This window comes from Gymnodraco acuticeps, unplaced genomic scaffold, assembly GCF_902827175.1.
Source record: "Gymnodraco acuticeps unplaced genomic scaffold, fGymAcu1.1, whole genome shotgun sequence".
Taxonomy (NCBI): domain Eukaryota; kingdom Metazoa; phylum Chordata; class Actinopteri; order Perciformes; family Bathydraconidae; genus Gymnodraco; species Gymnodraco acuticeps.
This window is the reverse complement of record NW_022989803.1, coordinates 1,724,329-1,736,912: the sequence shown is the minus strand read 5'-3', so window position 1 is coordinate 1,736,912 and position 12,584 is coordinate 1,724,329. Positions and strand designations below refer to the sequence as shown.

The following is a 12,584-nucleotide window of genomic DNA, read 5'->3' as shown; positions in this document are numbered from 1 at the left end:
AAACTGTGCATCATTTGTATATTTCCCCCTTCATGTACCTTCAACGCATTCATCTTCAAACACTGCTGCTAAATGGGTTCTTGAAATTTAATCGAGATAGCTCATTAATATATTTGTTTGTTCCAGGGATGTACATTTGAATACCTTATTTTTTTACATTTAATTTGTTCATGTTAAAAAATACTTTTGTATGGTACCAAAACAACTGAGTAAGGCGAGAGCCAATATCAAACAGTGTTGTTTCTTAAATTAAAACAATGTGTTTAACCTTATGTTTTGTTCAAAACCGCCTTAAGATTCCTCTTCATGCAGCTTTTAATTACTTAATTAATAACTGCCATTAATTCGTACAGATATGAAACACCTTTAGATGTAGTATATTTCATCACAATTTTAAAACGTAATGTTTTTCAGGTCATAGCACACAAGGTTAACAAACCAGTGGTTGTTGAGATATAACTTAAAACTGGTCACGTGAATGAATATTTAAAATAAACCTATGTTTCCCCTCCAACACTGTCAATCCAATTATAACCTAGATAAAGAAAACAATGACTTGTAGAAGGATGATTAATGTACTTCTGCTTCTGTATGTGTCAATCTCACTTGGTTAGACTATGCGGCTCCATCTGCTGGGCGAAGTACATGTTTCTCATTTAAGCTTTTTCTAAAACTGGTACATTGACTCCATGCATATTCAGCACAATCAAATACATTTCTAGCCAAACTACCTCTCATTTCATTTCATTTCAAACCTTTATTTAACCAGATTGGTCCCATACCTGAGCCTTATACCTTATATTTGACATTATCCTGGACAAATGTACAATCTCCACACTGGTCTTATGGAATAACTCCTTGCCAGGGCATTCAAACATTTACACAAACAAGGATTCTATCTGCCAGGATCAGACAATGACTGGTAAAGTATTACGTGTTTGAATTATAAGTTAAATGATATTCTGATAAGAATAATGACATGATTCTTCATGTTTGGGTTATCTTATCCTTCACCTAAATGACCAATACAACAGAAGCCACAGTGTACACATTGATTTAATAGCATGCCAACAGGACCCTTTTTCTTGCTAGATAACCTGAAAGATTGATAATCTTCTCAAAGCTGCACCGCTCCAGCTACCAGAGCACCATATTTCTCAGATGGGGGCATTACATATTCAGGCTAGTGGAAAGTCATCCTGATGGACTTGCACACTGCTAATGAACAGAGGAAATGTTCTGAGAAAAGTGGAATTAATCAACTCTACATTCATTTAGAGGAAGGCTGGAGACGGCGTTTAAATTGGAGAAAAAATAATCAGCAAGTTTATTATTTATTAGATGTATCCATTTCACGCACTGAGTGAACATCTGTTTCCGTACCTCAACATATCGGGTAAACAATCCCCTGCTGGGATTTAAGGGTTTTTATATTCAGACTGTGTTTGATGTCATCTTTTGAGTGTTGTTCTTTCAATAACCTTATAACCTTCACTCAGAGGTGACATATTATTAATTTAAGGTCATTTACCCTGCATTGTAATAGCACCATTTATTATTTATGGCTGCTTGAATTTGCGTGAGCTCTAGTAGTAAACCCATTTTAAAAGGGTAATGTTAGCTTTGTTTTGCTAACTAAACATATTATTCACAATAAGATAACTTTGGCACAATGTGATGGGATTTGTCTTTGTTGCTCAGTAAAATAAACACACAGTAAAACAAATAAATTAGATAAGGGAGCAAATGCAATATACTGTAGAGAATTACATCTATACTAATACAGCATTTGTGTTCATAAGTAATGTCAGTGTGAAGTGTCCTTCACAGTTTATTTATCATGTTAATGGGGTTCAACTAATATATTTAAAGGAGTTGTTGTGCCCTGAGGGAAATGATATCTTCAGTCCAATGGGAGGAAATGAAATCAGTGAAGGAAGGAGTGTTTGGTGCCAGTGGCTGTGCCTCTGATTGACAAGTTGCAGAGTGTGTTAGATTAGACTGAGTGATGCCATTTATTTTAATTGTATGGAGATTTGGGAGAGTTTCAATGAGTGTTGCACACATCCACCCTCTCTGTCACTATGTTAATCATTTCCTTTACCAATGAAAGAGGCATGCTTAGGTTAAACTCTTCATGGGGTAATTTCCATTTGAATGAATGGCGTAATGTATTAAAGTGCTAGAAATGAATTTTTAGTCTTTCTAACTTCCCATTTTTATATTGAATGTGCTTCATCTGTACATTTTCAGTTTGACTTTGCTAAGTTTCTATAATTTTTCTTTGCAGGGTGATCAGAGATCTGTTCCTCAGTTGTAACGGGCTCAATCAGGTGACGGAGCTCGTCCACCTCGACCAGACGCGCTCTTTGGCCTTGAAGGTGTTTGAGACTCTGATAATAGGCGTTGGACACCAGCAGGCTGACGGGGTCCTTCAGGAGCTGGAGAGCGCCGATGCTGAAGAACGGGAGGCCGTCCTGGGCTTGGCTGAGGAGCTGGGGTCCCGAGGGGCTGGGGAGGGCCCGCAGAGCCTCAGCAAGTTCTACGAAGGTCTGAAGGAGGTGTATCCGCGCCATAAGAGCCGGAGCGGGCAGGGATGTGGGCCGGGGGGCAGCCGGGCCGAGACCCACCTCCATGTTATCAACCTCTTCTTGTGCGTGGCCTTCCTCTGTGTCAGCAAGGAGGCCGATTCTGACCGCGACTCAGCCAACGACTCTGAGGACACTTCTGGTTACGACAGCACTGCCAGTGAACCTCTGGGGGGGCGACTGCCCTACCTTTCCCCTGACAGCGTGGCTCTGCCCTCCAAGGAGCAGGTGCGATGTGCTGCGGATGTTTGGTCAGTGTGTCGGTGGATCTACATGGCCAACCCCTTGTTCCAGAGGCAGTTCTTCAGGCTAGGAGGACTGGATGTGTGCTTGCGCCTCATGGCCTTGGTTATTCAGAAACTTTCCTGTAAGACCAAGGACGGGAAGGCAAAGAAGAAGAGGGATGGTAAGAGCAAAGGCAGCCCTGAGTCCGCAGCTACCTCACTGGGCCCGGAGGAGACTGCTCACGGTGCAGCCGACGCCCTCTGCTCTGCTCCATCTGAGGGAAAGACCAAAGATCCAGCAAAGAGGCTGGAGGAGGAGTGGCAACTACAAAGCATTCGTCTCCTTGAGGCCTTGCTGGCTATTTGTCTGCATAGTGCCAACTCGGCCCTGCAGAGGATAGAACCAGAGCTTTCTCATCAGGTATGAAGTTTAATATCATACTTCTCAGCTAATCCCTCCAAAGTATTTCCCCCTGGCCTCTGAAACTATAATCTCTCTCCTCTGTAGCTCCAGTCGGTGGAAGAAACCCTGATTGAGGTGAGAGAGCAGCTCTCCCGCTCAGGGGTGGTTAACTCTGACCTCGCTGTCCCGCTGTTTGACTCCCTCCTGAGAGTGGCCCTGGCAGAGGTGTCATCCTGTCCTGATCCCCCTGAGGAGAAGACAGACAGGGTGAGTCCTGCCCTGGGAGAAACTGTGAGTGAAGTTACAGCACCTTTTTTTTTTCCTGGAAAATGTTTACTCTATAGTCATCTTTATCTTTTCTGCTGGATAGAATATAATATTAGCATTTTGTAGTAATTACACATTCTTTTGTTTGAGTCTTTATGTACATCTGCAAAAATGCTCTTCTTATACTATCTCCATCTATTCAAAGTGCACTGCTGTTATTCACTTAATGAATGTTGCTGGTTTAACCAAGGGCACCCGGGTGGCCTCATGGTTTATTGCCTGTTGTCTCTCCTGTCAGTTCTGTTATTATCAGGTCTTGCCCTTTTTCTTAAACAAATTTGCGTTTATTAGTTTCAACAAATTGGCAAAAGCTTGTGAAGGCGTCAGACAGGAACAGCAAGTCAAGATAGATGATATCATTTTAAACAAGGATATGTGACCAGAAGCAATCTGCATCTTGAACATATCGTCTAAATGAGCTGCTAACAAGAGGACAACAAATCTTTGCTCGATTAAGTTCATTAAAAGTTGTTTGTCCAGTTGTTTTTGATTGCTTTTTTCCCCCAGTAGCATGAAGTAGCAGACTGTTTCCAGTCATCACATATTACAGTACGTCTTTGGCTGGACGCTAGTCAAAGATAAAGGGCAGTCGTGTTTATTTAGGAGCGAAGGCGTACAATGAAAGGAAAACTCATTTCCAGCCGTGTGTCGTCAAGCATCAGGACGGCTGGGTATGTCGTCTATGTTGCTAAGCAGCCGTTATCTGCCCCATGTGCAACAAAACAAGCAGACGTACATAATGATAGCCCTTGTTTAGACTAAGCAGTGGATGCAAACACGAGCAAGCATAGTCTCATTTTGTAACTGGTCACTGATGGTAAAAATCTAAATCCTATTTCCGTTTTTTTCTTTTAAATATAGGCAAAAATACACTTAACAGACATGGAAGTGCATTTCATTTATATTTATTTATATTAATAGATACAAAATAAACACTGGGAAAAAAATCAAGATAACATAATCAGTTGAGATATTCACAAATGTAGCTAAAAACAGCTCCCGCCTCCTTTTAAAGCATCACTTTTCATGATGGCTACATTAATGAACAACTTTAATGACCTTATATGGTAAGGACACAGTGCTTTTTATTTTTTCCAGGAAGTGAGAACAATACAACAACAAAAAATTACTTTTCTTGTGTCTGTCCTCACTGAAATTACTGCCCGCCTAGTGGTGGGTGCCTCCTCTCTCACAGCCTTGGATGTGTTTTTCACAAGTCTGACTAAGCCTGTTCCAACATGGAAGGATTTAGCTTTTTATATAATAGATTTACCTATTTCTCAAGAGCTTCATTCCTTCTCAGTGAGCCCAGCAGAGTGTGATGTTCACTTAACCGTGATGTATGAAGCTCCAAGATTAGTCTTCCACCACAAAGTTTCTCCTGTCGAGGATTCTTCTTGGAAATAGTCACCCACAATTGAATTTCAAAACTGCGTAGTATAATACTGAGAGGAAAAGAGGTGTGTATTACAGTAAGCCTCGTCTTTGATGTGGTAAACGGTTTATAGCCCGATTGTTTACTTGAGTGTGTATTTGTGTTTGCCTCCGAGCACATATGATGACTGACTGCTCACCTTGGTGGAACTGCGCCGTGTGAGTGCCCTGCGAGTCAGCTGATATGCGTCTTATGACCAAAATCTTGTACTTTTTTTCCCCCTCATCACTTGAAAACATTTTGTTGACAATTTATCCGCTGCATTAGTGGTAGGACTTGTTATATTTGAGCATAACAGGACTTTTCTTTTAAGCAGCATTGGGTAAGCTCTTGCAAAATAAATGTTATCTGACTAACGGCTTGACATCTGACCAGACAAGGATCTTGTTGTGTTTAGTCCTGAAAGTCATTCCTCTTTTTCCTGCTCTCTTTCTCTCTCTGGGTCTCTCCCTTCCTCTGTCACTCTCCTTCTGTTGGAAGCTCCAGGTGTTGGCGGAGGGAGGGGCCCCAGCAGGCGATCTCTCCGAGGAGGTGGACGAGGTGCAGAGCTGCGGCGTCAAGCCCTCGGGGGAGGAGGAGGGCTACGACGCTGACAGTGAAAGCAACCCCGAGGACATGGCCAAGCAGGAAGAGGGTAGGTCCACACACACACACACACACACACTCCCATTTACTCCTCCTCGAGAATCCACAGCTATTGGACACACCTGATTGCTCCTAACAATAGTATCTTAGGCTAATGTAACGCTCACGTGGACTGTTTGCTTTACTTTTAAGCCTTTCACTGCAGATTTTTCACTCGTTTTAATTCTCTTGGGTTACTTTGAGACTCAGTAAATCACTTTTACTGCATGTACTCCGTCTTTTGTGACGTTTTTCTTTCTCGTGATAAATGTCAGAAGTCTAATCTTGATTGATTTAGAGGTCATGTGTTGGTCTCGATCTTGGGACCTTTTTAACCTTGGGATTTTATTCCCACTACTGAAGAGATCATTTAAAGCATTTGTTGAGTTAATTTTGCATTATTGCATTTCCTTGCATTCGCTGGTGGATTATTTAATGTTTAACATCATGGTTTTGAGGCAAAAATGCAGTGTGATAAAACCACATCCTCTTTTGGTTTGCTGTAGAGGATATTTGGCAATAAATAGTGGCTAGTCCTTGTTGCGTACATATGACATTGCAAAAACAGGCAATTATTTGTACCCTCTTGTGTTAGTTCCCTCCACTCTGGTCTCACTGGTTAAGAACGTGGCCTGATTACACCCTTTTTACTTTTTCATCCCCTCAGAATACAATCATTGTTTTACGTTTTACAACTGCAGGCTGCTACACTCTGTAGCCACATGAGCTGGATCTTGTGACTTAAAGCCACCTTCAAATGGAGCCTTTACTTTTTCGTGGAAAACCTTTCGTCCTGGAAAACAGTGAAGCTTAAACGCTGACCTCATGCAAGACAAATGCATTAACCCTATCCCAGGCTGAAATGCTTTGTCCTTAACATTGAACATCCTGGTTCAATTGGAAATACATCAGAAGTAAGCACTACCAGTTCATTTCTCCTAGTATACTCCTGTACTAGATACAATTATCTATAAAAAAGACATGTGTTTTTAGAAACATAGAATTGTATTAGCTAACTATTACAAGTTGTCAGAGTGTGGTTTAGTAGTGCTGTATTTCAGGGGCCAATTGCTTGATTGACAGATGTCTTAACCTCTCACAGTCAAATGTGGCATTTTCCACTAATACTATATCGTGATTCCCCAGGCTGTAGGTATATTAATATATATATAAATATATATTATTTTTGTACCTAAACTGTATTTTTTCCCCTCAAAGGCCATTCATGACTTCACACACTACCTTTATGTTTTTTTAAGTCTCTTTTTGCCATATTTAGTTATACAACATATGGGTAGAGAGTGGACTGAGTGTGGAGACGAATGACATGGACTGCAATGTTGCAATTGATACATTTTTCACAAAATAATATCAAAGGATGGCAGTCGCCTATTAGTTGATATTCACGGCCAGCAGCATGTTTGTGGATGTGTGTTGGTGTTAAATGAAGGCAAAGTGTGTTGCTGTGCACAGGGAGAGAGAGCAGGCTTGATTAATAAAAGGAGGTCCTAGAAGCTGTGTGAGAGCCTGCTGAGCTGCTCCTCTGTAAAGCATGAGGGGACTCCCATGCTGCTCTGAGGCTGAGCACAGCACTGAGGCTAATTCATTTTCATGAGATGGCAGCATGGAGGAGATGAAGCAGGGAATGCCTGTGGGTTGTGAAGATGTTTAAGCTTCACAGCCACGCGAGCATTGTACATTTCTGTGCTGGCAGGCGTAACACATCTCTCCATGTCTGTGTAAGAGTGTCTGGGTGTGTCTCTGATATTTTACATCTGTGTGTGGTGGTTCTTTAAGGATTAAAGGTGGAGTCTGCTGTGCTGCGGGAGTTTGTGGCGGTGGTGGACGGTCCCAGGCGTGGCATCCTGCTGTTCCCGGAGATCTGCACGATGGAGCTGAAGCTCCTCGCCACCGGCTCCCCAGACCTGGAGGTCCTGAGTCACGTGTTTCACAGCCTGCTGAGTGCAGTACACGCAAACCACCGCAATGCTGCCCTGCTCTACGACCAGGTCAGACTGAGCACTTATTTTACTTTGTTCTTCTCCACCTGCCTCAGCTGTCTCTGTTTGTTTTACTGTTCTTCTTATGTGTGCTCTGAGCAGTATGACTGACTTCTTGTTCTGAACTTGACAGGGAGGAGTCAAGACCATCCTGTCTGGCTTTCACAACATACTCAGCCAAACAGACCCCTCCTTTACAGGTTTGTTCATTCTGCTGGCTTAATGTAGACTTTCCTGACACGAAGGCTGTTATCATGATATTAAACGGATGATTGCAGAAAATCCCGATAATTAAGAGACTGGTCAGCTTTTTTAATTGATTATCAAAATAGTTGCCGCTTATTAAAAAAAAAAAAAGATAGCCCAATCCATAAGTTGATGTATTGTTGCTGCTCTATCTAAAACTGTAGGATATTAGGGAAAAGGAAAATCAAGGAATGTAATTGGGTACAATCGGTTTTCACACTCAAAGTGCAGTATGTTAGTAATATTTTGGGAAAAAATCTTAAACCATTGGAGTGATTTTATATATCAAATGTATGTTTATGTTTTATGGCATTGCCACATGTGTTTTTCTCTACAAATAATATTTTTGGCTGAGAGCTAAGCAGGTAGCGATGCTGTTTTGTGTTTCTATCTGCAGTATCCTGGTGCATGCACGAGTGAAATAAAAACGGTTTATGTAATCTGCTCTTCATTGGTCTACATTCAGATTGCCAGACTGTTCTAGTGGAGCTGCTGGTTGCCATGGTGAGCCAGCGAATCACAGCGGAGGAACTGGCTCTGTTGATTCGCCTCTTCCTGGAGAAGACTCCACCTACTGTAAATAGCAAACCCTTTCAGTCACTCAACAGTTCTCTGTTAGCTTACGTTCAGAGTGTTGACCCTGATAGCTTATGCTCACACTGTCTGCACGTTTAATTTTTCAACAGGAACACACACTTATATGTGAGACACACTTCCTGACACTCTCTCCTCACTTCTTGGTTCTTTAAAACTCATCAACACATAATGCTTCTTTGAGCACGCTTTCATTATACATACAATTAGCACCAATTTGTGCGGAGCAGACGTGATGCTACAACTTCTGTTTTTAATTGGAAAACAGCAGAAGACATCATTAATAACCTGAAAAAGAGAGGATGTATTTTTAACCATGTGAACATAATGACTTGTGACCTTTGTTTTTGTGAGATAGTAGTTCTTTAAAAGTTTCACTCTGTTTCTCTTTTTGTACTGCCTTTTTATTTTATTGCTATTTTTACTGGTTTTGCTAAATTCTATCAAGACTCTCAGGATAACCACAGGTTTAATGCTCACCTGTTTTACAAGGATCACACTGTTCACACAATGTAATTGCTCAGTAATGTGTTAATGTAAAAACACTTAATCAAAAAAGGATAAATATAGTAAGATTGAAAAAGAAACATGCAGCATTAGCCTGAAATCTCACTCCCCATTTACTTTGCGTACCTGCAGGAGATTTTACTGAAAGGCATCCTACAAATCGTCGAAGCCAACGTGAACATAGAGCCTCTTCACTTCCTGTCTTTTCCAATCATCCTTGCGGCCTCGACCCCAGGAGGGCTGTCGGCCGGCTCCAGACAGAACGGGGCTGCCGGAGGGAAAAGTGTTGGTTTGCTCTGGAAGGGTAAACTGTCTCCTGGGCGCAGAGAGGGGGACATCGAGTACGGGCCGAACCACCTCCGTTCCTCTCCCTGGCACGTTGCCCCTCTCCACCTGCCCCTGGTCGGGCAGAACTGCTGGCCCCACATGGCGAGCGGCTTCAGTGCCTCGATGTGGCTCAGAGTGGCAGAGCAGGAAGAGAAAGATGGTGACAAAGACAAGGGTGAGACACAGATCCTCAAATCAATGCCTGAAGTCCATAAATATTAACTGTTTTTAAAGCATGTGTGTATTAACTCAACATTCAAAAATGTTGCATTTGATTCTGTTATTGGAGAGGGAGACTTAAAAACAAAAAACTGCATCAACAAAAGTGAAAAGGGAGTCACCAGAAGAAAATACTCCAGTGGTGGAAGTGATGATAAATGTAAATTATCAAACTACGTTGATGATTATTAGTGCGAATGCTGTTTACAGCATTCCACTATAGTACTTCAAAACTTTATTCTTCCCCTTATTATTTCAGCCAATACTTTGGCTCTCCATAACTTCAGCTTATTTTCAGCTACAGAAACCATTCAAATATTAAACTATTCAGCCTGTTCATGAATCGATGGGAAACCTTCAACTTTTTCAAAATATTTTATACTTTTTGAAATATTCAGCTTTTTAAACTCTTTTTTTTACATTGAAGTCAATGGGAAGAGCCTTCAAATCAGCCAATACTTTAGCTCTCCATAACTTCAGCTTACTTTCGGCTACAGAAACCATTCAAATATTAAACTATTCAGCCTTTTCAGCAATTGATAAGAAACTTTCCACTTTTTCAAAATATTTCATACCTTTTGAAATATTCAGCTTTTTAAACTATTTTTGTAACATTGAAGTCAATGGGAGATGCCTTCAAATCCACTTTTCCTACACTTTGCGCCAAATGCATCTCCTTCCACATCATTTCAGCCAGACACTTCATTCCAACTTTCAAATGATCACAATACCTTCAGCTATAAAACTTGTATAAAATAATTTTGATATCTTTTCAACTTTTTGAGATATTGAATTTAGTTTGGAGCTTGGTAGAGAGGCCTTTTTAAGATGTTTACATTAGAGTGGATGGAGCAGCTCATTAACTCTAGAGTGCTTTGATCTCAAAACAGAGTGCAGGACAGCTCAAAATTCTCCCCCAAAAATGTTTTAAACTTGCCATACTTCCCAAACCCTACACTCCTCAGACATATTTTTTCATGGAAAATGTAGGAAAACCTCTCCTAGGTTGGAAAATAAATAAAAAATAAGAAAAAAATATTAAAGAAAATGCCTCTTGAGGGCATTAAGTGACAAAAACGTTCAACATTCCTCCATTGAAGCCCATTGTAATTTCAGGCAGATATTTCCTCATGGTAGCAGCCGCACACCTTTTGTTAAACTGCCAAAAAGGCCACATTATTAACCCAAAACTACACAAAAATTACACTTCAGATACTCAACTTCCTTGACATGCTTCACGTTTTGAAATTTCACAGATATCTGTTATGGTTCTTCCACAAAACGTTCACATGTAAGAGGTTCATCTCTCATTCAGAACAATGGAAACCTGTGATCTCCACACACCTCGTTAGTTCAACTATAAACACCTGTGTAATGGAACACGATGATGTCATCACTCCAACTGACATGCAGCAGACTTCAACAGTCCAGCTGTGAAGACATCTTCGGGACAGTCTGGAGATTTCTCCAAATGCCGTTGCCATGGCAACACAATGCTCGCCTTGAAACACGGTTTTCTCATAGTTTCAGTGAAAATACTCCAAACATCCCAGAACTTCACAGGTTTGATAACGATGCAGCCATCAATGCATCTAAGCGTAGTATGGGGTGTCATCAAATGTCGTCGCCATGGCGACAGACCACTCGCCATGAAACACGATGAGGCTGTAAATCCAATCGACACTGTCCAATCGTCCCCAATCTTCACTTGTATATCACCGGTCCATGCCTCCACAGCTCTACGCCAAATCTGAGATCTCACCATATGCCGTTTCCATGGAAACGCATCCCTCGCCATAAAATATGATTTCACTATAACTCCTATGCAAATGTTCAAAGAGTGCTCAAACTTCACATGTGTGCTAACAGTCCAGCCGTGAAGACATCTACGTGACAGTTTTGAGATTTCTTCAAATGCCGTTGCCATGGCAACACAATGCTCACCATGAAACACGGTTTTCTCATAACTTCAGTGAAAATACTCGAAATGGCCCAAAACTTCACAGGTTTGGTAACAATGCAGCCATCAACACATCTAAGAGTATTATGGGATGTCATCAAATGCCGTTGCCATGGCGACAGATCATTCACCATCAAGTTAGTTCAAAAGTTTCCCAAGCCTTTTTACTTTCTTTTCTCATCTTAATACAAATTCATTCACTACTACTTACATCTGATATTTAACTCCTTCAGCCTATTTTCAGCTGCATAACCCATTCAACTATTACATTATTCAGCTATTTCAGGACATCAAGGCTATACATGTTGTTTATACCTTTTTTAAACCTTTTCTTTTAATTATTAAGCTTTTTCTGCATTTGTTTAGCTAAAATCAGCTACCATTCAGCTAATAACATATTCAGCTTTTTCTGCATTTTCAGCTAAATTCAGCCATAAATGTTCACAGTTTACAGCATTCGCACGCATTTTCTGCAGGAAATGTATTTTCTAGTTTAGAAATGTTATCATAGTTTAATGGAATGTCAGTCTAAGGTTACATTTTATGGAAAAAGGTATTGAAGATCACAAATTCCTATGTGTGCAGACATCCACAAATTCACAAACATTGAGAGAATTTTTATGGAAATATGTGATATTTTTCTTTAAAAGCAGTATTGAATGGGGTATTAAGAGAGTTTTAAGAGGGTATTAAGAGAGTTTTATGAATTCCATTAATAGCTGGGCGATATATAAATCCTCTGGTGCTGAAAGAAGAGGTAATTGGTCCAAATCGTATTCACAGCTGGCAGGAAGGCTATTACATAAAAATGGTGTGTAATGCACCAATCCAGACATAGGCAGTAGTTAGATATTTGACCATAAAATATTTTCATATAAAAAAATTGGCTTTCAAGGGTGAAAAAATAAGAGTTTGGGGAAATTGATTAGGTGTATAAAATATAGCGATTGACACTATACAGCATATTTTCATTAAAACTAATGTCATTATTGGAAAAAAAGATTGAAAAGCAAATATGGCATCGTTGGTTTGAGCCTCCTCTTTGCAGTTTCAACTTTTGGTGCAATACCTTTGTCTTTCTGGTATGTACAGTATATAGAGGCAATCAAAACTAAAGTGATCAAATAAAT

General features: G+C 40.6%; 1 protein-coding gene across 10 annotated transcripts in view; it reads left to right on the top strand.

The window, feature by feature from the left end:
* lyst (lysosomal trafficking regulator) overlaps positions 1–12,584 on the top strand; it is a 78,169-nt gene that overhangs the window by 36,546 nt on the left and 29,039 nt on the right. For 8 of the 10 annotated variants that reach the window (XM_034227330.1, XM_034227348.1, XM_034227318.1 and 5 more), the window contains 7 exons: positions 2,291–3,233; positions 3,321–3,506; positions 5,458–5,611; positions 7,399–7,610; positions 7,735–7,801; positions 8,314–8,423; positions 9,081–9,450. In XM_034227330.1, coding sequence (XP_034083221.1) covers positions 2,291–3,233; positions 3,321–3,506; positions 5,458–5,611; positions 7,399–7,610; positions 7,735–7,801; positions 8,314–8,423; positions 9,081–9,450 — 2,042 coding nt within the window. The remainder of the gene's footprint in view (positions 1–2,290; positions 3,234–3,320; positions 3,507–5,457; positions 5,612–7,398; positions 7,611–7,734; positions 7,802–8,313; positions 8,424–9,080; positions 9,451–12,584) is intronic. The other 2 variants (XM_034227357.1, XM_034227340.1) reach the window with 2 other exon arrangements.